The 22,748-nt window shown below is 39.2% G+C and overlaps 1 protein-coding gene across 1 annotated transcript in view; it reads left to right on the forward strand.

Moving 5' to 3' along the window:
- The window catches only part of EYA1 (EYA transcriptional coactivator and phosphatase 1), a 178,046-nt gene that overhangs the window by 115,832 nt on the left and 39,466 nt on the right, over nucleotides 1–22,748 (forward strand). The window contains exon 12 of the mRNA XM_046013512.1: nucleotides 5,816–5,905. Coding sequence (XP_045869468.1) covers nucleotides 5,816–5,905 — 90 coding nt within the window. The remainder of the gene's footprint in view (nucleotides 1–5,815; nucleotides 5,906–22,748) is intronic.

The following is a 22,748-nucleotide window of genomic DNA, read 5'->3' on the forward strand; positions in this document are numbered from 1 at the left end:
AGCAAATAAGAAAGACTTTATAAACCGCTGTTCTAAGAATGGGCTGCTCTTTCTTCAGGTACTGCAAATTAATCAGACATTCCTAATATGTTTAATACTGTATTATTTAGATAGAATCATTTTAGGACTCAGATGTCTGGGTTTTTGTTTTTCTTTTCCTAAGCTAGGTATCTAGGAATTTTCTTTACCAATATTGAATGCTAACAATTAACTAAAGAACAAATTTAATTTTTTTATTGTAATTATTTGAAATACTCTATTTATTGCTTTTCATTCATTTATTATTCCCCAAAACTTTGGGAAATCTCTGTGCCAGGCATATTGTGCTAGATCCCAAGGATATAGAGATAAGGATGTAAGGATATGGCCCTGCCTCCTTAGACAAGAGCACACACAGCTATGGCACCCAGTGCAGCCAGGCTGGGAAAAGTCAGGGATGAGACTCTCAACTGATGAAGGGGTGATGACCTCATCATACTAATACGGGTAAACAGTGGAAACTGATTGTTTGCCCTAATTTTTTTTAAGGGCTTTGGTAGGAATGTCCATCAGAGCTCCTCCTCTTTTTTTGTTTTTAAATTTCAATTCGGTTTAATTAACATATAGTGTATTACTACCTTTAAGGATAGAATTTAATGATTCATCAGTTGCAAATAATACCCAGTGCTCATTACTTCAAGTGCCCTCCATAATGCCCATCGCCCAATTGCCCGGTCCCCTGCCACCTTCCCCTCCAGCAACCCTCAGTTAGTTCCTATAGTTAAGAGTCTCTTGGGTTTCCTCCTTCTGTTTTCCTCTATTTTATTTTCCCTTCCCTTTCCCTATGAGCATATGTTTTGTTTCTTAAACTCTACATATGAATGAAATCATATGACATTTGTCTTTCTCTGACTGATTTATTTCACTTAACATAATACCCTCTAGTTCCATCCACATCACTGCAAATGGTAAGATTTCATTCTTTTTAATGGCTAATATTCCACTGTGTGTGTGTGTACCACATTTTCTTTATCCATTCATTTGTCAATGAACATCTAAAAGACCCTCCTCTTTAATATAAGGTTCTGCCTAGTCAACTTTTGAAGAAAAGATTTCAAGATGAATAGTTTGAAAAACTATAAATTGGTCACATGTTAGGGAGGTATGCAAGAGTCTGACATTTATGGGCCTTTAGTACTTGTTGAAGTGTTTGGATGTTTTCTAAAATTGATGGGAGAGTGACATTGTCATAGTGAGAGCCTGGGCATAGAACCCAGGAAAAGAGACTATTGCAGATATCCACAGAGGAGGCACATGACTGGGGTGTGGGAAAGGGGAGTGCTGGAGAGTAGTGAGTACAAGGAAGGCATGAAATCTGGATCCAAATGGCAAGATGTCATGACTAATTTGATGTGGGGTAAAGAGAGGCTCTTTAAAAGCATGCCAAGGTTTGGGGCTGGTAGGTTGCCATTCTCCTAAAGAAGGAAAACAGTAGGTTTCCAGGGAAACTATGATGAATCTAATGTGCCGCACACTGAGTTTCAGATGCTATATGGGACATCCAGCTAGAAATGACCCACAGGTAACTGATAGGAGCTGAGATCTAAAATTTAGTAGAAGGGAGCGGAGTGGTTGTTGAAGCCATGAGTGTGTTGGGGTCTGTAAGGCAGACCCCCAACAGTGAGAAATGGATAAAACAGTCCCAAGGGCCCATATCATTTAAGGGATTGATGATGGGTACTCAGATTCTAGAAAGATGCTTCAAAAAATAGTGATGATGTTATAGGCACCAGGAAGGAGAAATGTCAAGAAGATATTGAACAACAGTGACAAGTGTCCCAGAGGGTCAAGTTCTGGGGAAAAAAAAAAAAGGAAACATTTGGCCCCAAGGTTTACTTAAATGACATGTTTCTTTGAAGTGGAGGCAAAGTTCTAAATAATTTTTCAAAAATGATATAACAAAAAAAGGGTTTTATAAAAGCATCCATTTTATAACTGCTGCTCTGGAATTTGTTATTGCAAAGCACAAGAAAAGTAAGATTAAGCCAAAGACGTGGTGATTTTAATGTCTCAGTTTTGGTCTAAAAAATGTGGGTTTTTTCTTCCTTTAAATATGCCAAAATAAGCCATCAAGCTATGACTAATTTATTAACTGCTCACTGTTGGCTTTTGTCACATTTGACTTGTATCAGATATAGTCAAAAAATCTGAAGGTATTAAAATATTTTTATAAAATAAATTTCACCTCAATACGAGCACTGCAGTGTAAGCAAACCTGTGAACACGGTTATCTGTTTGCTCTTCTGCTAGTTTCCTCTAGGTAAACGACTGTGGGTGAGGCGGCCTGTGCACTCTGCCAGCCAGTCAGCCCTGTAGCAGGAGCAGATCAGAACACTGCTACAACTCCATTTCCCTGTCTCTAAAATCACAAGGGGGTATACTCCAGAGCTCTTCTTTTCTTTTCTTTCTTTTTTTTTTTTTTTTTAAAGATTTTATTTATTTATTTGACAGATAGAGATCACAAGTAGGGAGAGAGGCAGGCAGAGAGAGAGAGAGGAGGAAGCAGGCTCCCTGCCAAGCAGAGAGCCCGATGCGGAGCTCGATCCCAGGACCCTGGGATCATGACCTGAGCGAAAGGTAGAGGCTTTAACCCACTGAGCCACCCAGGCGCCCCCAGAGCTCTTCTTTTCAAACTGTGGGTCCTGATAACATTAGTGGGCCATGAAATGGAAAATTATCAGAGTGTACTCCAAAAAGTGGGTAAAGTCTTGTTTTGACAGATCTTCATTTCGGCTCTTTTTGTGGGAGAAACAGAGGGAGGGGAAGAAAGAAGGAGAGAGAGAATACTAGACCATCATGGAAAATGTATTTTTGACCATGGATTGTGGTTTTAAAATGTTTGAGAAACCGTATTCTCAACTAGAACCCCTTCCTATTCTAAAAATCTCTCATTCCAGTTCACTGTCAAACTGTTCTTTTGGTGTAGTAAATGGTTCATAACAATACAGAGGAGCAGCAGGTATAAAAAATGTGAAGGAAGGACAGCTAATAACAAAGGAGAAAAACATTAAAAGGTAAATAAGGCCAACATCTGTGTTGTATTTGACCACAAGTCTGAACAAGCCTTTAAAATTTATTAGTATTCCAACTAGCAAGTCATTACTATAATTTATGAAGTAAAGTTAAAGTAGGCTATATATTAACAAACAATGGAGTAATTCTTTTGATGGTGGTATAAGTAAGCAACCTTATCAAGGAGAAATCATACTTTTTCAAAAGTAACAATACCATGGCACATAAATTCCAGAATTGGCAATTAAATAAATGTGGTGAGTCTCTTCCACCTGGCCACATAAAAAGATTCATTGACATGGTTATGAGACAAGTCAGTGTATTTTTATTGGCCTGAGCTAGAGGGAGTAAACACCTTAGTCAGGTGTTTTGTTTTAGAAACAGCTGTTTGAACTTCTACTGGTTAGTTCTGCTCTAGGGTATATTTGAGCAATTGCTTTTTCCAGCACACTTTACTGATTTGGAATCTGAGTGAGTGAGCAATTTCCTATAAAACTAAGATTCAGTGAAAGTTTTTCTTTACTTGTGAACTATTTTTAATTCTTCTGCCTACAAAATTGCATGGATTTTAAGGTGGTATTAAACAGGGATAATTTATTTTTTTAAAAGATTTTATTTATTTATTTGAGAGCGAGAGAGAGAGATCACAAGTAGGCAGAGAAGCAGGCAGGCAGAGAGAGGGGGGAAACAGGCTCCCTGCTGAGCAGAGAGCCTGATGCAGGGCTCCATCCCAGGACCCTGAGATCATGACCTGAGCGGAAGGCTTAACCCACTGAGCCACCCAGGAGCCCCAAACAGCAATAATTTAAACTCATCAAACAGGAAATCTGAGGACAGTGTTATTTGTCCTTCCCTACCCAGCTCTTGAACACTCAGTTTCTCTTTCTTCCCTCTCTGCCCTGTTATAAACCCTGGTGTGTTTTCTTTGCCCCTTTGCCAATCTAACCCCTGACTTTTGGCAACACTGTGTTCCCTCTCTCCTCCTCACTGTCAGTCAGTGGGAAGAGAAGGCCTAGGCAAGACAGGAATTGAGACTAGCAATGTCATCCTGCTCTATTTCCCCAAAGGCTCAGCTGTCCCCCCTTTGGGACTCCTGAAAGATAGACCATTGACTTGCTGGCAGGGTGTATGTGAGCCTTGCTGGAGAAGTGAGCGGTGCAGGGGCAGTGTTGACTCCTCCTCCCTGGCCAGCCTATAGGCCCTGATAGCCAGTGAGTCTCCACCCCCATCCCTCCCTCCCAGGCTCCTGCTCTCTCCAAGGTGTAGGAACAGGTATGGTCGTGCCCAGTTAAGAGATGAGAAATTTTTTTTTAATTGCGCATGAGAACAAAGTGCTTGTCAGTTAGCCATCTGACTTATTAGATGAGAAAACTAAGGATGAAGGAAGTGAGGACACCAAAGTGAGAGAGGAAAGGTCAAGCCTGGAGCCTGGGTCCAGAGCTCTTCTTCTAGCACGTCCTGCTCTTTCCCAAAGTCCATGAGGAGATGGTGCTTGAGGTCAGTACTCAAGGGCTTGATAGATTATAAATACGTGGGGAGTAGGGGGCAGGACACAGACCAGTCTTGAGTTTTGGAATGAAGACAGTGTGCTCAAAAGAAATATACAAAGCATACAAGGTATATGTAGAACAGTGTAGATCCACAAGAGAGTATACCAACAAGTAGGTGACATGTGAAGGCATAATCTATCCAGTTAACACTTCCCTAGTTCAGCGATGATACCGGTGGATTCTATACTTAGTCCAAAGGTCTGCTGAGGTAATAAGATAGTATTCAGAAATCACTGTTTGGAAATATTTAAAATGTCATACTTGTAAAAGCCAATATTGTTGTTAGGATGCTGGTAAAACCTTCAGAAATTCACATTACATCTTTGTGTACTTTACGGACATTTTTTCCTTCCTCACTAATTATGCAGGGCCTTCACCATGAACCATGTTGTTTCCTGGATTTGATACATTACCAATACAGTAACACCATAAAAACTGCAAATATTTCCATAGCCCCTGAGTTTATCTCAATGCCAGTAAATGTTATCAGGATATGGGGTGGATGAGACAGACTGCTCATCACTAGTGTCCAAGGCTTGATGTTTTGGGTGGAAGCCATCATACATTTCAGAATGCTGGTATTCCCCTTTGTGTATGGGACTGACTGTTTGATAATGGGATAGTGTCACGTGAATGTCAGGATCAGCTCCCCGGGCTGGGCGTGGTGCCAGGTGGTCAGAGTGGCCATCACTTCCTACTATGAGTATACTCAAAATTGGCAGACGGTCTGAATAAATAAGAAATAATGATAATTATCATCTGAAATAGTATTTATTACTCTGAAATTAATCTATATTGTATCCGTTTTCTGGTATTTGTGGCAATGCTTTTAGATACTCTTAATGGATTGTGGCATAATGTAAACAGTGTCTTCTCCAGTCACTGAATTTCTTCCTCCTGAAACAGGCGCATGAAACTAAATTTCCTCTACTTTATATGTCTACGTAACTCTAGGTGTTATATCTTTGTAATAGTTTAAGCAGCAGATTATTTCTTCATTATGCAAAGTACCAACAACATTTGGGTCACTTGTTAAATAAGTCACTGAAATTTGCATACTGAAGTTTGGATCACGTAGACCAAGAGCAGCTGGAGCCCCGATCTCCTGATGACTCTCTTACTCTCAGCCCTTCTTGGCACAGATTCCCTCGTACTGTGACAGTGTAGTCCATGAACCTGAAGGATATACTTGACCTGAAAAATTCTTCTTTTAGGATCCACCTACATCAGTTTCCCTTGGACTGCGAATGGAAGAAATGATTTTCAACTTGGCAGACACACATCTGTTTTTCAATGACTTAGAAGTAAGTTCTGATTATTTTATATACACACTTCATGGTGCATGTCTGAAAATTGATAAGTGGCCTTGAAATATCAATGAGATATTGTTTTATGAATCTATAACAGGAATAATGAGATAAATTAATTATTGATTATATGATAATATGTTTGCCTTCTTTATTTTGACTGTTGCCTTCCAGGGTTAGATTCCTCATGACCCTTAGTAAGGATTCAAATTTGATGTCAAGAATTTTAAACATTAAACCGTGTTGATATCAGAAGCTACCAATTCCTCAGCTTCATAATTACTGTTGAGATGGGTTCCCTTCCGAATCCCTTAAAGCTGTGATGGTGGCATCCACTGTCCGCATCAGACTTTCATCCTATTGGGTCAGCTGCTTGTCTTTCTGGCTGGACCAGTTGTATATCATTTCAGCCAGGTTTCTGCTCTTGGACTTGCTGGGATTTCTTAGGTCAAACTGCTGATGATTTTATTTGCCCGTAACAGTTTTGGGGGGGAAACTTTTGTAAGATGGTTAAGTAATAATGTCATGGGCACCGTCAAATATGATGATCTCAGTTAGCAGCATTCTTAAGAATAACAAATATTGTTTCTCCTATCTCCATTATAAGAACACACAACTATCACTACGCTTCACTCTCTTCTTAATAGAGACAGTTGTTTATTTAAATCCTGCTGTTAAGCAAGCTTGTGGTAGGCCTGCCAACAGGCATTAATCATCAAGTTGTTGTTTGGGTAGATTTTATAAATGTATGTTATTTCAGACAGCAGAAGAATCTGAAAGACTCAAATAGAACTTTTACTGATCAAAGTTAATTGGCGGCAATTGGCCTTTAAATATTTCCTGATGTTTCCCTTTTCAAAATCAAGCAAAACACACCTTATTTAATAGATGAGCCAAAATCATTTGAAAAATGCCAGTGTGTGACAGAACTTAAATGCGGTTTGTTCAACATCTGTCCTGTATTTTGATTTCTTTTCATCTGCAATGAAACTACTCATAGACGAATTGGCAACTTCCAGTGCAATAAAATTATTTAAATATGCTTCATTTTTTCCCCATTCCTTAGTGAAATATTTATTTTTACACTTAGGGTAAAATACAAATTTTTTTTTTTTTTTTCATTTTAAAGTGTTTGCTTTCCTTAAGGAAATTATATGTAAGGCATTACTGTTTTTTAAGGTAGAAATATTCCAAGTGAGTGACAAGTTCAGAGTTGCCTTTAGGAGAGCCTGATAATCATTCTTATTTTCAAAAGCTGTTTCTGATTTATGGCTGTGAATCACTTCATAACAACACAAAAAAATTCCGTATTTTACTAGTATGTTAAAATTCCTTCCGCAAGTTTCCATTTGTTTCTAATGATTCAGACTAAGCTGATATTTTGTCTTGGGTATAACCTTGTTACTCTTATTGATGTTAATAGGTGTTAATAGCACCCATCAAGAAGAAATTAGCAGTAATTTGCTATTGCTTTTAAATTCTACCTTCTTAAAAATATCAAAGCTTCGTCTATGCAGTGCCAAAACTATGTGGTGAAAAGTGAGAAGTTGGGCAAAGTAATAATTCGGTATAATATAGACCAAAAAACTTCCAAACTTGGTTTTGATATAATATAGTTGGATTTTTATTTATTTAAGGACATTATTCACAGTGAACTATATACGGAGAGTGTCTGGAAATAGTGCTCAGACAAATACATGAAAAATACATATTGAAAGTTCTAGCTTAGGGATGTGGGGGATATAGTTTTTCCATAAGCCCAGATTAAAACAAAAAGAAAAGGAAGAAGTCCGGGGTTCTATGCAGTCATTAAAATATCTGATTCTGTTCTTGGTATAAGGACTCTTCTTTATGTAAAATAGAGAAGGGAATAAACCAAATACAAAAATCAATGGTAGAAACATTATTTAGGCTTACAACCTTACAAAAGTTGATTTTAAGTTACTTTACTCAAGAATAATATAAAGGTATCAGCAAAATGAAATATCCATTTAGCCTCTGCCTTTGAAAAATGTTTACTTGCTCTAAGTTTGCACTATATTTTAAAAATAAATTGGTTCTTATGCTTCTTTCAATCTTTCATTTTATATTTTTCTGATTCAACAAACGTGGGACTGGTCATTGCAAATATTAGTTTCTTTCAAAATAAAAAGCAAAATTATTTCCTGGGAAAAATAAATGTATTGGCATTAGATTCCCAAGAAAACCAAAATTATCTCATCAGGCAGAAATGGTGTGGTAATGCTTGATTTCACACTCTAATAAGCAATGTGCTGCGGTGGGGGGCATGGATATTTTAATATATTTAAATTACATGTTTTTAGCTTTCTAAGATCTCTGATACAAGTAATTTCAAGGAGATTAATGATCTATTGGTTAGCTTAAAGTGTGATTTCTGAACTCCAATTGTTGACCTTTGGCCTCATTTTCTTTTAAAATGTTAATTTTTGCCAGCAGCCCCTCTGTATAATTTGGTTAATTCACAGTTCTGCCTTGTAAGAGAGTCTGAATAATGAAGCACACTATATGAGAGGCTTTCCGGAACAGCTCTTGTATTGTCTTGTAATATATGCTTAAAATCGTTATTAGGATATTATTTAGGAAATTTAGTATATCATTTTAAAATAATTTAGAAATACTGTAATTTTTTTAAAACAAAGTTAATCATTTTTGGTTGTAAAAGTTTTGTCACCTATCGTTTAGTAATATTTTTTAATAAAAGCAATCAGGATTTAAATTAGTTGTGTTGATCGGGGATAATAAAAAGGAGAAACTTGGGGTTTTTTTGTATCACTAAAAATATTTGACATGTTCAGGAACAGGAGTGACAGGGAGACATAATTATCAAAGGAAATTATATCTTCCCCCACCAGAAAGGGTTTAGACTTCAGTTCCATAGTGTACTTCTGCCTTTCCTATTTCTAAGTCTGACTAACGTCCTGTGTATCATTTTACCAAAAGGTCTCCGCGTGCAGTATGATGACGCTTGTATGGAAGTCATTTTTTATGAATGACAGTATGGAACTAGAGGTGGTTTTTCTCCCCCTCAGCTTCTTTAGTAAAGTATGACTCTTTCTGAGTGAATGGAGAAAGGGTTCTTTTTGTTGGATTTTTTACTGAAAGGCAACTTGCAGAGTGAGGAAAGGCCTTTCGTATACGATAATGTTTCAGTTTAACTTGCCGTTGGTCAGTTCTCCTGCTATATTTGTCCACAGTTATGGCAAATATTACATCAAGATGGAAAGAAGTAAGTAAAAATAAGGTGCAAGCTTATATGGAATTTTCTCTCTCTGTGTGGTGTCAGGTAGTATCTTTTCGCTGGCATGAGGGCTGCCATGCTTAACTGGTGTTGTCAGCGTGGTGGGCCTCAAGAGGTTCTGGTCTCAGTCCACACTCCCCAGCTGCAGGGATCAGGGTCGGGAAGTGGCAGGAATGCTCCCCACCCTTCCGTCTTCCTGTGCAGGTGTTGGACACATCACATTCACCTGGTTAAGTGTGAAGCTACGTTGGAGCATTCTCCTCCTCGTATGTTGTGGGGACGGTGGGGACAGACCAGAGGATTCCTTGGTGTTAGGATTTACATAAATATTTCATTCCTTTCTTTGGTCTTCTATGTATAGATTCCTGTCCCAGACCTGATTGTTAAGCATCTGCTATTGGTAGCCCCTTGTTTTCACCTTTTCTACTAAGAAAAAGCTTGGGGATAGAAGGTTCTGGTGTCGGTAGAAGCTAGCCTGTGTTTGGTGAGTCAGAGGCCATGGAAGGGAGTTGGATAGTTCTCTAAATGTTGCCATGGTTTAAAGGAAGGGAGCTGTAATGATTTTTCTTTTTTCTTTGTTTCTTCTTTTTTTCCCCCAAAGATTTTATTTTTTATTTATTCAAGATTTTTTATTTAAGATTTTATTTTATTCAAGATTTATTTATTTAAGATTTTATTTAATTTATTTATAATCTTTTATAATTTATTAATTTATTTTATTTATTTTATTTATTTATTAGAAAGAGAGAGAGCAAGAGCAGGGGCAGAGGGAGAAGCAGACTCCCCCACTGAGCAGGGAGCCTGAAGTGGGGCTCAATCCCAGGACCCTGAGATTATGACTCAAGCTAAAAGCAGGTACTTAGATGCCCTGTCATGATTTTCCTTATAAAGCAAAAAAATCAGTTTGCCTCTTGGTTTAATTCAGCCTTTAAAATTCTAGTAATATTTTGTTATTCCAAACATTGGGTTATCACCTGCTAATTATTTTAATATATGTTGTTTGTAAATTTATTTTTAGCTAGGAAAGAAAAATCTATCTTCAAAGTATCAGCCTTGCCAATGCTCAGTAGCTTCAATTTCAAGTGATGCATTCTGTAGTGATCTAATGTTTACGTTTCCAAAAATGTAAAGATTTAAGCTAATTCAGAAGTTGATTTGAGCTGAAAAAATAAGGCACCTAGAAAGTGTCTTATTCTCTATACGTAGGAAGAAACTCTCGGGCCCAGAGTCCAGCTTTTCTGGTGGATGCTGGAAATTCTGGTTGTTGCCACAGAAAGGTTTCGTGGGTGCTTGCAGAAGAGGACACTTCACGAAGGGCTTGAGCTGTTTTCTGTTTCCAGTCCCTTCCACACGCCAAGAGCACCTATATGAAAATGTGTGCACACATCAATATATTCCAAATGTAAACAAACCCATGCACATATACACATACACAAATATGCCACTTGTTGTTTTCAGCTCTGTACATAGGCTTTTGTATACTTATTTTCTCCTTATGAATTAAGCAAACCAGTAGTATCACCTTTTTTAAACTCCTAGTAGCATCTTTCATAACAGCCCAAATATTTCCTTCTACCTTTTGACCATAAATGAATTAGACCAAATTCTTTTTTTTTTTTTTTTTTTAAGATTTTATTTATTTATTTGTTACAGAGGGAGAGAGCTCGAGCACAGGCAGACAGAGTGGTAGGCAAAGGCAGAGGGAGAAGCAGGCTCCCTGCTGAGCAGAGAGCCCCATGTGGGACTCGATCCCAGGACGCTGGGATCATGACCTGAGCTGAAGGCAGCCGCTTAACCAACTGAGCCACCCAGGCGTCCCTAGACCGAATTCTTAACCTGTCATCTCAGAATAGCAATTCCTACTTCCTTCCCCATGGAAGACAGTAGAGTTGTCTTTGCCTTACTCTGTTTTAAGGTAAGTTGTTTGGCCTTTTCCATTTCCTTAGTTGCCAAGAGTAACAGCAAAACTCTCAGTGTAGAGGGCAAACTACAGTTTTCAAGTAACGAATGATTATTAGACATAATAAATGAATACTGAATTTGATGTAATTGGTGGCTGAAAAGAAGCAATGTCCATATTTTATTATTATTATTATTATTACTAATGAGTCATTTGAAGTATTCTTCCTGTTTCATCATTTCTTACAAGATTCTGTCATCTTTTATCTAAAATAAGAAATAGAAATAAAAATATATAAGTCAAGGGGCTATATATATATATATATAGTCAAGGGCATCTTTAATTCTGAATTTCAACAGAAAGTTAGGAGTCAAACTGTATGTAACTGTTTAACATAATAAAAGATACTAACCCTACCATGACAGCCAACATTGTACTTAGCAGTAAAATGAAATAGGCATGTTGTCATTACAAAAGGGGAAAAAAAAAAATGCCCTCTCTCAGCACTATTATTCAGCATTATTTTAGGAATTCGAGGCACAATAAGATGTGAGCTATAACTAATAAAATGAAAGTGATGGAAATGATTGGTTTTTGCAGAAAATTTGATATACATAGAGTACTGAAGGGAACCTATTGGAATAGTCTTAGAATTTATAATGCACTTCAAAAAAGTGAACAATTATGGAATTAAATTTAAAAATCTGTAACTTTCTTCTATTATAGCCAGACATGCAAAACTTTTAATTATAATTTTAAAGTAGCAGCAGTCACTGTAACACCAAAACAAAAAAATTTAAAAAAGGAAAAATAAGGAGTAACCTATGCAACAAGTATTTGTGAGAAATAGATGAATAAAACTTTGACATCTTACTGCGAGATCTAAAGGAAGATTTGAATAAAAGCTGTCTTCCTTTCCTTTTCTTTTTTGTAACATGTTCTAATAATTTGTAAAATCGTCCCTAAAGTCCATTTGAAAGGATAAATAGGCAAAAAATAACCAGAAGTTTTTGACAAAAAGTAATAGCATCCAGCTCAACCGATATTAAATATTTTATAATTCTACAATGATATGAAGATTTGTGTTGGTCTACAGTGGCATTGGACTAACTATGGGGAGAAAAGATCGCACAGGCACAGCCCCAACTTCTAGAAAGCTTCTGTATGGTTTAAATTAATCCAAGCAAACTAATGATGAAGGAATCGATTATTCAACTTATATGCAGAAACGAGTCAGTTAAAGAGTTAAAATGTGAAAGAATAAAAGAGAAAGTATAGATAGATCAAAAAAAGATCTCACATTGCTTACAGGAAGTAAATTTTTGGGTAGCTGTTTGATGATAAACCTCAAGAGCCTAAAAAATAGCACACATTTTATATCTAGACTTTTTACTTTTATCAGAGATAAAGGAAAATGTTTATAATAATAAACATTTCTGAATTATGAAATTCTGATAATGTTTTGTTTCTTGACCCAGGTGCTGATTACATGAGTATTCCGTTTGTGAAATTCATCAAGCTGTGTATGTTTTTTTTCAAAAATGTTCATTTTTAAAAAGCACTATTTTAAGAAATAGACCCACACATATAGTTTGCTGTCAATTCTGTTAAAAAAAATTATATGTCCTATGCATAATATATTCAACAGCTACTTTTCTAGCAGAGGATCTGACCCAATAGAAGGCACTCAGTAAATATATACTGAATGCAAAATAAATGGAAGAACAAAAAATATATGGAAAGATACAGCCTAGAATTTTAACATTGATTGTATCTGGGACTTGGGGGTTGATTATTTTTATTTATGCTTCTCTGTATATTCTAAATTTTCTATAAAACATGCTTATTTCTTTTATGATCAGGGTAGAAAACAAATAATATTTTTGAAAACATTAAATAAAAAATAAACTTTTTAATTGATAAAATAAGGAATTAATATGTCAACTCAGAAAAACTAAGAAAGAAATAGCTCAATAGGAGAAATGAGCAACAAACGTTGAACAGATCATTCGCAAGAGAAGAACGTTCAAATCGTCCACACACAAAAAGGAAAAATGTTAAGGTTCACTTTTGGTAATTAGAAATGTCAGAGAGTGAGTGTTCAGCCTGTTGCCCATTATATCAGCAAAGATTTTAAATCAGTAAAATGGTCTGCGGTGCAGTAAGATAAAAACTTCTGTACATTACTGATAAGGATATAAATTGGTACAAGTTTTCAGAAAAGCAGTTTGATAATATGTATTCAGTAGCTTAATGTGCTGATTTTTTGGGCTGGGGGGGGCTTGGTAATTGTACTTTTAGCTTGTATTCTAAGAAAGGAGAGTTGTAGACGGATAACTGATACAGTAGTGATAAGCATTCAGTGACCACTTGTCCTAATGCTTTGCATACATTATTCCACTTCATACCCTGAGGTTTCTCTAATAGAAACATCAGCATTATCTCCATTTGATGGAGGAGCTTAGTAAAGCTTGGGGAATTAAACCAAAACTTGCTTAAGCTCATACAGCTACTGAGTGACAGATTCAAATACAGGACTGGTGCTATCTAGGAATCTACTCATCCCACTCTGTATCTCCCCATGGTGGTTTTTTCCTACCTCTTAAGTACAGAACTGTTTTTAATATCCAAAAATAGATTCATAATGAAATAAATGATAATACCTCTGCATTGAAAATTGTTTTAAGACTACATTAAATACAGAGAAAATATTCATGGTCCATTTCAAGTTTAAAAAGTAGGCTCTATAATACAGTGTAAATGTAATGTTAAAATGTACAACATTATTATCTGAAAAGGCTACATACCATATGATTCCAACTATAGGACATTTTAGAAGAGACAAAACTATGGAGACTGTAAAAAGATCAGTTGGTTGCCATGGGTTGGAGGGAGGAAGGGACTAGTAGGTGGAGCTCAGATGATTTTTTAGGTAGTACAACTATTCTGTGTGATGCTACAATGGTGGGTATACAACATTATACATTTGTCAAAACCCATAGAATGTACACCACCAAGAGTAAGCTCCACTGTAAACAATGGACTATAGGCAGTGATGATGTGTCAGTGTAGGTTCATTGATTATTTCAGATGTAACACCCTGATGTAAGATGTCCATAGTAGGGGAAGTTACGCATGCATGCAGCCAGGGTGCATATGGAAATCTCTGTCCATTTTGGGGGGAATCTATTACTTCTCTAAGAAATAAAAGTTTATTAATTTTTTTTTTAAAAATATGGCATATTAAAAATACTGGAGAAAAAATATTTTTAAAAGCTACCATAATATATTCGAGCTTAAAAAGGAGTCTGCAAAATAACTCATACTATATGATCCTATTTTAACGTATATGATATTGAAAGATAACTAGAGGTGAATATATTAAAAGTCACCAGTCTGGATGATGGGATTACAAATGCCATTTCTCTCTGATGCTCCAAAAATGAAATGCTCACAGCATTTTGTAATCTCTTTATATCTTGTTGCTTCTGTCCTTTATTCAATAGTTAATACATATCAAGCAACCATTAAGGGTCAGACACAGTTCTAGATGCTGAGAATATAGTGATGATTGAGTCAAGGTTATTCTCGTGGAATTGCACTCTGGAGGGAAGAAGGAAATAAAAACTATGTAAATGAAATCATTTCATGCAGAAATAAATGCTATAAAGAAAAAGAGTAACTGGATAAGAGTGGATCAGCTAAAGGGGGGCATCTTTAGCTGAGATGTTCAGGAAATGGTATCCCTGAGGAGAGGGAAGAAACCAGGAGGTGGAGGGTAGCAGGTGAAACTACAGAAAAACATTCTGGAAAGGGAATGGCAAGTGCAAAGGCCCTAAAGTGGAAGTGTGTTTCACTCCTTCAAGAAATGAACAAGATCGGGGCACCTGGGTGGCTCAGTGGATTAAGCCGCTGCCTTCGGCTCAGGTCATGATCTCAGGGTCCTGGGATCGAGCCCCGCATCGGGTTCTCTGCTCCACAGGGAGCCTGCTTCCTCCTCTCTCTCTGCCTACTTGTGATCTCTCTCTCTCTGCCTACTTGTGATCTCTCTCTCTCTGTCAAATAAATAAATAACATCTTAAAAAAAAAAAAAATGAACAAGATCTTTGTGGCTACAACAGAGTGAATGGGGGAACAGTGACAAAGTCCAGATCATGAAGTTTCTCATAGACTGTGGTGAAGAAGCTGGATTGTTTTTCTAATTTCAGTAGGAAGCCATTGGAGAATTTTAAGCATGGCCATGATAGATCAGTGTTCATAGTCTTAAAAGGTCAGTCTGATTATCATTTGAGGAATAAGGCAAGACTGAAACCAATGAGACCAATTAGGAGACTGTTGAACCAGCCAGGGAGCTTTGAGCTAAGACTATAGCAGTCCTGGATATGGTTAGAAGTTGTAGGATGTACAGTATAACTTGGAGGAAGCACTGGCAGGAAGAAGGGATCAGAGGTGGGAGGAGAAAGAAAGCTGAGTCAAGGATGACCACTTAGTTTTGACCTGAGCAACTAGATGGGGATGGATTATCTGAGATGAGAAGGAGTGGGTTTGAGGTGATGAGGGTGTGGAAGGTTGTACTCAAGTATCTGGATTGAGCATATTAAGTTTGAGATACATACTCAACATCCAAGTCAAGAGATTATACACACAACACACACACACACACACACACACACAAATATGTATATAGGTTTGGTTCTCAGAGGAGAGAAGCAAATTTGGAGATAGAGTTTTAGAAGTCATAAATGCATCTTAAATGGGAAAGAGTGCCAATTGAGAAGAGGACCTAAGATTGAGTATTAGACTCTCTAATAAGCAGAAGAAGACCAAGAAAGAAGAACTTTCAAGAAAGAGTGTTAAGGAATGAAGTAGGTGGAAAAGTATGGGGTGCCACAGAAGTCTAGAGAATAGCATTTCAGGAACAAGGGAAGGATGCACTGTGTCAAATCCACCAATGTTGAGCAAGTTGAGAACGGAGAAGTGACTGTTGGATTTGGCGAGAATCTTAGTGGTTAATGAGTCTGATAAGACCATTTCAATGAAGCAGGAAGACAGAAGCCCAATTAGAGTGGTTTGAGGAGAGCATAAAGGTTGACAAAGTGAAGACAGGAAGGATTGAGCGTTTCCACAGGAATAGAATGCAAAGAGATGGGGTGGTGTGTGTGGTGTGTGGAGGGGATCAGAGGATCGAGGGAGACTGTAGATTTTCAGTGTAAGACACTTAGGCATGTTGGATGCCAGTGGGAATGATTCAGTAGAAAGGAAAAGATAAATGGTATGGCAAGGAGAGAGAACAACGGCAAGAGTGAATTTCTTGGATAGAAGAGAAGTTGGATGGCATGTGGAACACAAGATAAGAAGAAAGAGAGGGTTGACAGGTCCAGATGCTGCCTGGCAGCGGGGAGTTCGGCAGTGGTAAGAAGAGGCTGTTCTCACTATAACAACACTTAGCACTCTATTATTACTATTTTCTGTCTACTGTTCTCTGTTCCCTACTAGATGGTTCCTGAAGGGCAGAGACAATGGCTTGGCCCCTTGAATCCTAAGCTTCTAACACGGGAGTTGGTACATAGAAGGCTCTTACTTGTTTCTTAAATGTTTTCCAAAATTTTCAAATTGATAGTCTATAATGAGCACTCCTGCTTTTGTATTTGTTTATTTGAGAGAGAGAGCACTCATGTAAGCATGGGGTGGGTGGGTGGGGACCGGGGAGAGGGAGAGACCCTGAGGTCATGACCTGAGCCACAATCAAGAGTCAGACCGAGCCACCCAGGTGCCCCAGAACCTCTGCTTTTATAATTTGCCCGAGTTATCTTTTTACAAGTAAATGGTTAATCACAGCCTTAAAAACAATTGAGATTGCCCAAGATGTTACATTTTGATAGCCTTTTCTTAAAATCCTATTTTCAAAATTCTAATGCCAAAATACAATATACATGGAAGAAGTATGATATAAAATCACATACAGTATGGTTCCAGGTTAAGTTTTAACAGAAAAGGTATTTATGTGAAAAGAAAGATAAAAGATTCTCTACATTAAAAATGTTACAAAAATAATTTCTGTAATAAAAAAGACTGATTTCTGAGCAGTGGTGTAATACTACCATGAATTGCCCAGCAAGTTTTATTTTTTATTTTCTTTAGTTATTATTTCTTATAATTAGCAAGTGATTGAATTGTAATCAATGACTCACCTATTCCAACTTGACTCAAAGTCCTGTATTTATGTGGTTTGTTATCTTATAGCACTAAGGTACCAGCAGTTGAACTCGTGAATTCACTCATTCATGGAGAAACGCCTCTGTACCTCCATTTCCTGTCTGTAAAATCGGATAATGATAGTATGTGGCTCATAGGGTCCATGAGAAGATTCAGTGCTTCTGTACTGCTAAGGGCATAGAACCAGCACTGGCCCACAGGAAGCGCTGATGGGGTCTAAGCTGCTATTATTGCTTTTGGGTATCTTCTACATGTCGAGAACCCTGGACAGTAGAGTTATAGAGGAAGAAGAGGGGTGACTCGAGGGGTTAGGGAATGAGATCGTAGCTGGGTTGCTGCCAAAATTCCCATGTAGAATTCCAAAAGTAATCCCACCAGAAGCAACAGCAACATCTGCCAGTGTTTAATTTGCAAATGCAACTCATTCCAGGCACATCACATCACATGGTACTTCTCCGGCTCGTTCCTTATCCCCACCACCCCTCCCCGCCCCCAGTTCCATGACAGGAGATTCACTGTTAGCAGTTAAATAGCTACTGTATCTGGCTTCCATCACACTGTGCTGCTCCTTCGTAGAAAATGAGGATGCTGGCTTCGTGTCAAGAAGACACGTGTGTCTTCGCTTGTGTGGATAAGTTTTCCATTCCTTGTCCAATTCCGGCCCCATGTTCTGAAGGAGGGCTCATGGAGCTTGCTGGTAGCCTGCAATGTGGAGCAGAGCCTTGCTGGGTATGGAGTCTCCTGGCCACTCAGCAGCCTCTCCCTGGGGGCACCCCCTTACAACAGGGGGGCTGCACTGTTGGGCTCGGGCTGCTGGTCCACCCCTGGTCGAGTAGGGAAGACTGGAAGGCAGCAGGACTTAGGGAAACTCCTCCCATCCGTCAGAAAGCATTGACTTTGATGCTCCCTCAGCCCTGTGAACTCCATCTCAGCATCTCCGGCATATCCGTGCCTGAAACTGAAGTGAAGTGATTTTTGCCCAGAGCCACTTTGGGAAAGCTGGGGTCGAAGCGGGGGTTTCCTGCCACAGCTCTCCTTGTGCTAAACCTCAGTAGCTGCGTCTTACAAGCTGACACTTGCTCCTCAGCAACATAGAGAAGGTAGTAGCGTGAGGTCATACAGCAGAGCCCAATAATGGCATTTTCTCTGATGTAGTCTTTGAAAGCTTTGCTTCTCGCCATGTCTTCCGAACGGTAGCTACTCAAACAATCTAAAATCTGTTCTGAGCAAGTTGGGAGAGCAGTGGTGGTAGATAAACAGAGAGGCAGGCAGTCAGCAGGTGGACAGATGTGTGGTTTTAAATCCCTGCTGTTGAATAGACAGAAATGCTGCTTTTGAAGCCCCTGTATTACAGAGAAAGAGAGCTGATGTGCTGTAAGCGTACACATGCTTCCTCCGTTCTGGACAGTCTATGAGGCATAGAGGAGAAGAGATGAAATACATTTGCACCCTCAAGGAGCCTGGATGCTCTGTGAAGACAGAAAAGCGAAAGCACAGTTCTATCACAGAATGATCGCCCCAGGGATGGGGACACGTAAGGACATTGTTAGTTAGAGTCCAAAGACAGGGTGGGTCCCTCAGGTTGAGGGAGAGGTGGTGGCAAGGCTGTGAGTCTCAGAGAAATGGCTTCCCAAGAAGGGATCTTTGACATGAGAGGGCATGGCATTTAGCGACCCAGCTGAGTAGTTATGAAGCACAGAGCATGAGCGGCGGTTGTGAGGTCCGAGGGTAGAGAGGGGGACTGGAACCCAGTCATGAAAGGCTCTGTAGACTCTGCTGACACAAATGCCAACGGTGAACAGTGACCGTTAAAGAATGTTTAGCATGACCAAGGATGTGCTTTGCATCATGAGGTCAAAGGCGTCGGTAATCTAAATGAGAAATCACCGGTTTCCCTGCAGAAACAGAGTACCAGGCCAGATGTGAAATCTCAGAAACTAGTTTGGATAAAGTGGGGAATGTATTCAACATAGGGGGTAGGGAAGCAAGAAGGTTACTTTCTGGCTTGAGTAATCAGGTATAAAACCACAGGACAGTTAGTTGGCTTGGGAAGGAAGGTGGCAACTTCGGTTTTGAGGTATTGGACTTAAAGCACGGGTTGGACAGACAGATGGAATCAGCACACAGTACCGCGTACGGGTCTGAGGCTTGGAAAAGAGAACCGAGCTGGAAGTCATCACCCTTGAAAGCGGTTAAGATTTCCCAGGAAGGAATGTACTGGATAAAAAAGAACAGTTATCTCAGAGCAGGGGTCCCCCTGTGAAATGTTCGTTCGGAAACACAGGCTCCAAGCGTGTGTTGGAGATTCCTGATTTGGAAAAATGGAATGAACGACTCCCATAAGGCAAGAGGGGTCCCGCTAGCACCCTCATGGTTAAGCTGCCCTTGAAACAAAGGGTCTTCCTGATTTGGCCAGGGTCTCTTTATTCTGAAGATGAAGCCGCGGGGGGTGGGGGCGGGTCTGAGGAAAGAGGGGACACTTCAGGGATGGAGAGACCGGAGTTCCGCCCTTGCTTCTGACTCATGTGTGACCTTCACACAGTCAACTCGACCAGCCTCAGAGGTGGCACAGGGACACGGAGGAGCAGTGAGGACCCCCTGGGGGGAGCACCGTCAATAAACAGGAATACCATCCTCTCTTGAGTAGAAGTACTGCTTCACCTTTCCCAGAGCTGGCTGGATGGCTGTCAGTTTATTTAAAAATCCTGTGAAACGGACCTGTTGGTGTCCCATATGACAGGCTTTTCATTTAAAGTCTTGATTTTGACAGGTGCTCGCTAATCTTCAGGCTGGGAGTGAGTCGCTATTTTGTAAAGTCAGATTTTACTCAGTTACCCTCATAGGAAGTTTGCTTAGTACAGAGAGGAATTTTTCTTTTCTTTTAGATTGACTAGTTTGGGAGAAAACCTTGTGACTTCAGCTTCCCCAAAATGTGTCTAAGTTGCAGTCCCTGGAGACTTCTCCCATTTCAGTGCAGTTACAATAGAGCCTCTATGCGAATAGCATTTCTAAGGAAACGCTTTCTAAATCCTGGATTCTTCTCGCTTTTAATTGTGTGCTACTCCTTTGTGGGACAGGTGGAGGGTCCCAAGCAGGGGAGAGGATCCTGTTTTCGTCCTCATTATTTTGCAAATTTGTTCACCTCCTCAAAAATAATTGACTAAGATTTATCTCCTGGTATTGGCATTCTGTCAGAAAGTTCAAGGGAGCTCTTATGTCCAAGGTATCTCTTCAGCTAGTGGGAATTGTTGGTCTTAAACACATATCGCCACCCTACTGGACTTGGGAGATAAGATAGATGAGTCAAGCAAAAAAAATCAGTAGTTTGGAAAATTAACAGTTGAAAGATAGTTTTGCAAGTACATAATAAGAACCTGTAGAGAGAGTTATGATGAAATAGGAACATTTTCTCTTTTTCAAGTAGGAATTATAACATTTACTTGTCTTAAAATGTAACAAAAATCACTTGAATTCTAAAGGGCAAAAATGAATTTTTTTTTTAAGACTTCATTTATTTATTAGCGATCACAAGTAGACAGAGAGGCAGGCAGAGAGGGAGGAAAGGAAGCAGGCTCCCCGCCAAGCAGAGAGCCCAATGCAGTGCTCAATCCAGGACCCTGGGATCATGACCGGAACCAAAGGCAGAGGCTTTAGCCCACTGAGCCACCCAGGCGCCCCTGAATATTTCATTCTACTTATGATCATGTACCTATTAAAATGGTGGTAAGCAGAAGTCACTCCTCATTGGCTGAAGGCCTTACAGAGACTGACAAGAAGGGCTCTCCCCAAATCTAAGAGAATATTGGAAGACTTAATATTTAAGTTGAGGCAAGAAATGAATGGATTTTGTGGAACTATTTTTAGTGATAATGACAAACAAGATGAAGATAGTCCCATTCTCAAGGAGCTTAGCATTGTGGAAGACAGAGTAAGAGGGGCATGGAGCGTGGATGTGCAGAAAGGTGAGGTTGACACTCAAACTACCATCGAAGGATTGACAGGGACCCACAGAGCTGCATGGGGTGGGCTTTGGAGAAGAGTGGTCTAAGCAGAAGGTGTATCGTGAACAACACTCTGAGTGATAAAAGATATCAGTTGAGGAAAATATAATACTGCCTAAGGATATATATAAATGCTATAAACCTGTTGAAGCAAGTTCTTCACAGTGGCCACTAAAACACTTATTAAACAATGACTGTGCTGTGCACCAAACATGATTTTAGATGCTTAAATAGAATTATAAGGAGGGGGGTGCCTGGATGGCTCAGTCGTTAAGCATCTGCCTTCTGCTCAGGTCATGATCCCAGGGTCCTGGAATTGAGCCCCGCATCGGCTTCCCTGCTCAACAGGAAGCCTGCCTCTCCCTCTCCCACTCCCCCTGCTTGTGTTCCCTCTCTCACTGTGTCTCTCTGTCTCTCTCTGTCAAATAAATAAATAAAATCTTAAAAAAAAAAAAAAAAAAGCGGGGCGCCTGGGTGGCTCAGTGGGTTAAAGCCTCTGCCTTCAGCTCAGGTCATGATCCCAGGGTCCTGGGATCGAGCCCCGCATCGGGCTCTCTGCTTGGCAGGGAGCCTGCTTCCTCCTCTCTCTCTGCCTGCCTCTCTGCCTACTTGTGATCTCTATCTGTCAAATGAATAAATAAAATCTTTAAAAAAAAAAAAAAAAGTAAGGAGAACTGATAGTTGTTGCCCTACAAACACTGATAGCCCAAAAAAAATATTGGAAATGATCAGCCATTGTTGGTTAAAAGAAATATGAAACATACACAACATGGAATATTAGAATAATTTAAAAGATAACACAGATGATTAATATAAAAAGATCTTATTCCATATTGCTGAGTGGAGGAGACAGTAGCTGTAACACAAGTCTCGTTCGACCTGCTTTTTGGGTGTGTCTCCTCCTCTGACAATGTAAGCCTTATGAAGACTGTGAGGAACTTTGGACAGTTAAGTCAGTAGAAGGAGGGCAGGAAGGATGAATTTAACGTTACTTCTGAAGGATGGGATTAAAGTTTCTTTCTTTTATATGCTTTTTTAGGTTTGCATGAATTTTCAACATGAGTATGTATTATGATCAGACAAAATAAATTTCTCCTAAAACTGCTTTCTAACACTTCCGTGACCTAAGGCAGCAACATTATCACGTCCCTTCTGGCTTGGTCGTCAATTCTGTCATAACTCAATTCTGTCTGATGATCAGAAGGGATTCATTCTGTACCATCTGTGTGTTTGGTCTGCTCAAGAGAGAAGTAGGGTCCTGTTTAAAAAATAAATAGGGAGAAAAAGACTCATGAGAAATTCTCTCTTCCTTCAAAGAGTTTATTATCTGCTGATCCAGCAAGTGTATTTTGGGGATGATTGGAAATCACACGTAATACTGTGCCTAACACACAGTAGGTTCTCAGTGTTTGTCACTACTGTTATTTCAGACAGGGGGTTACAGAGCATACATCGGGGTGGGGG

Source organism: Meles meles, chromosome 1 (assembly GCF_922984935.1).
Source record: "Meles meles chromosome 1, mMelMel3.1 paternal haplotype, whole genome shotgun sequence".
Lineage (NCBI taxonomy): Eukaryota > Metazoa > Chordata > Mammalia > Carnivora > Mustelidae > Meles > Meles meles.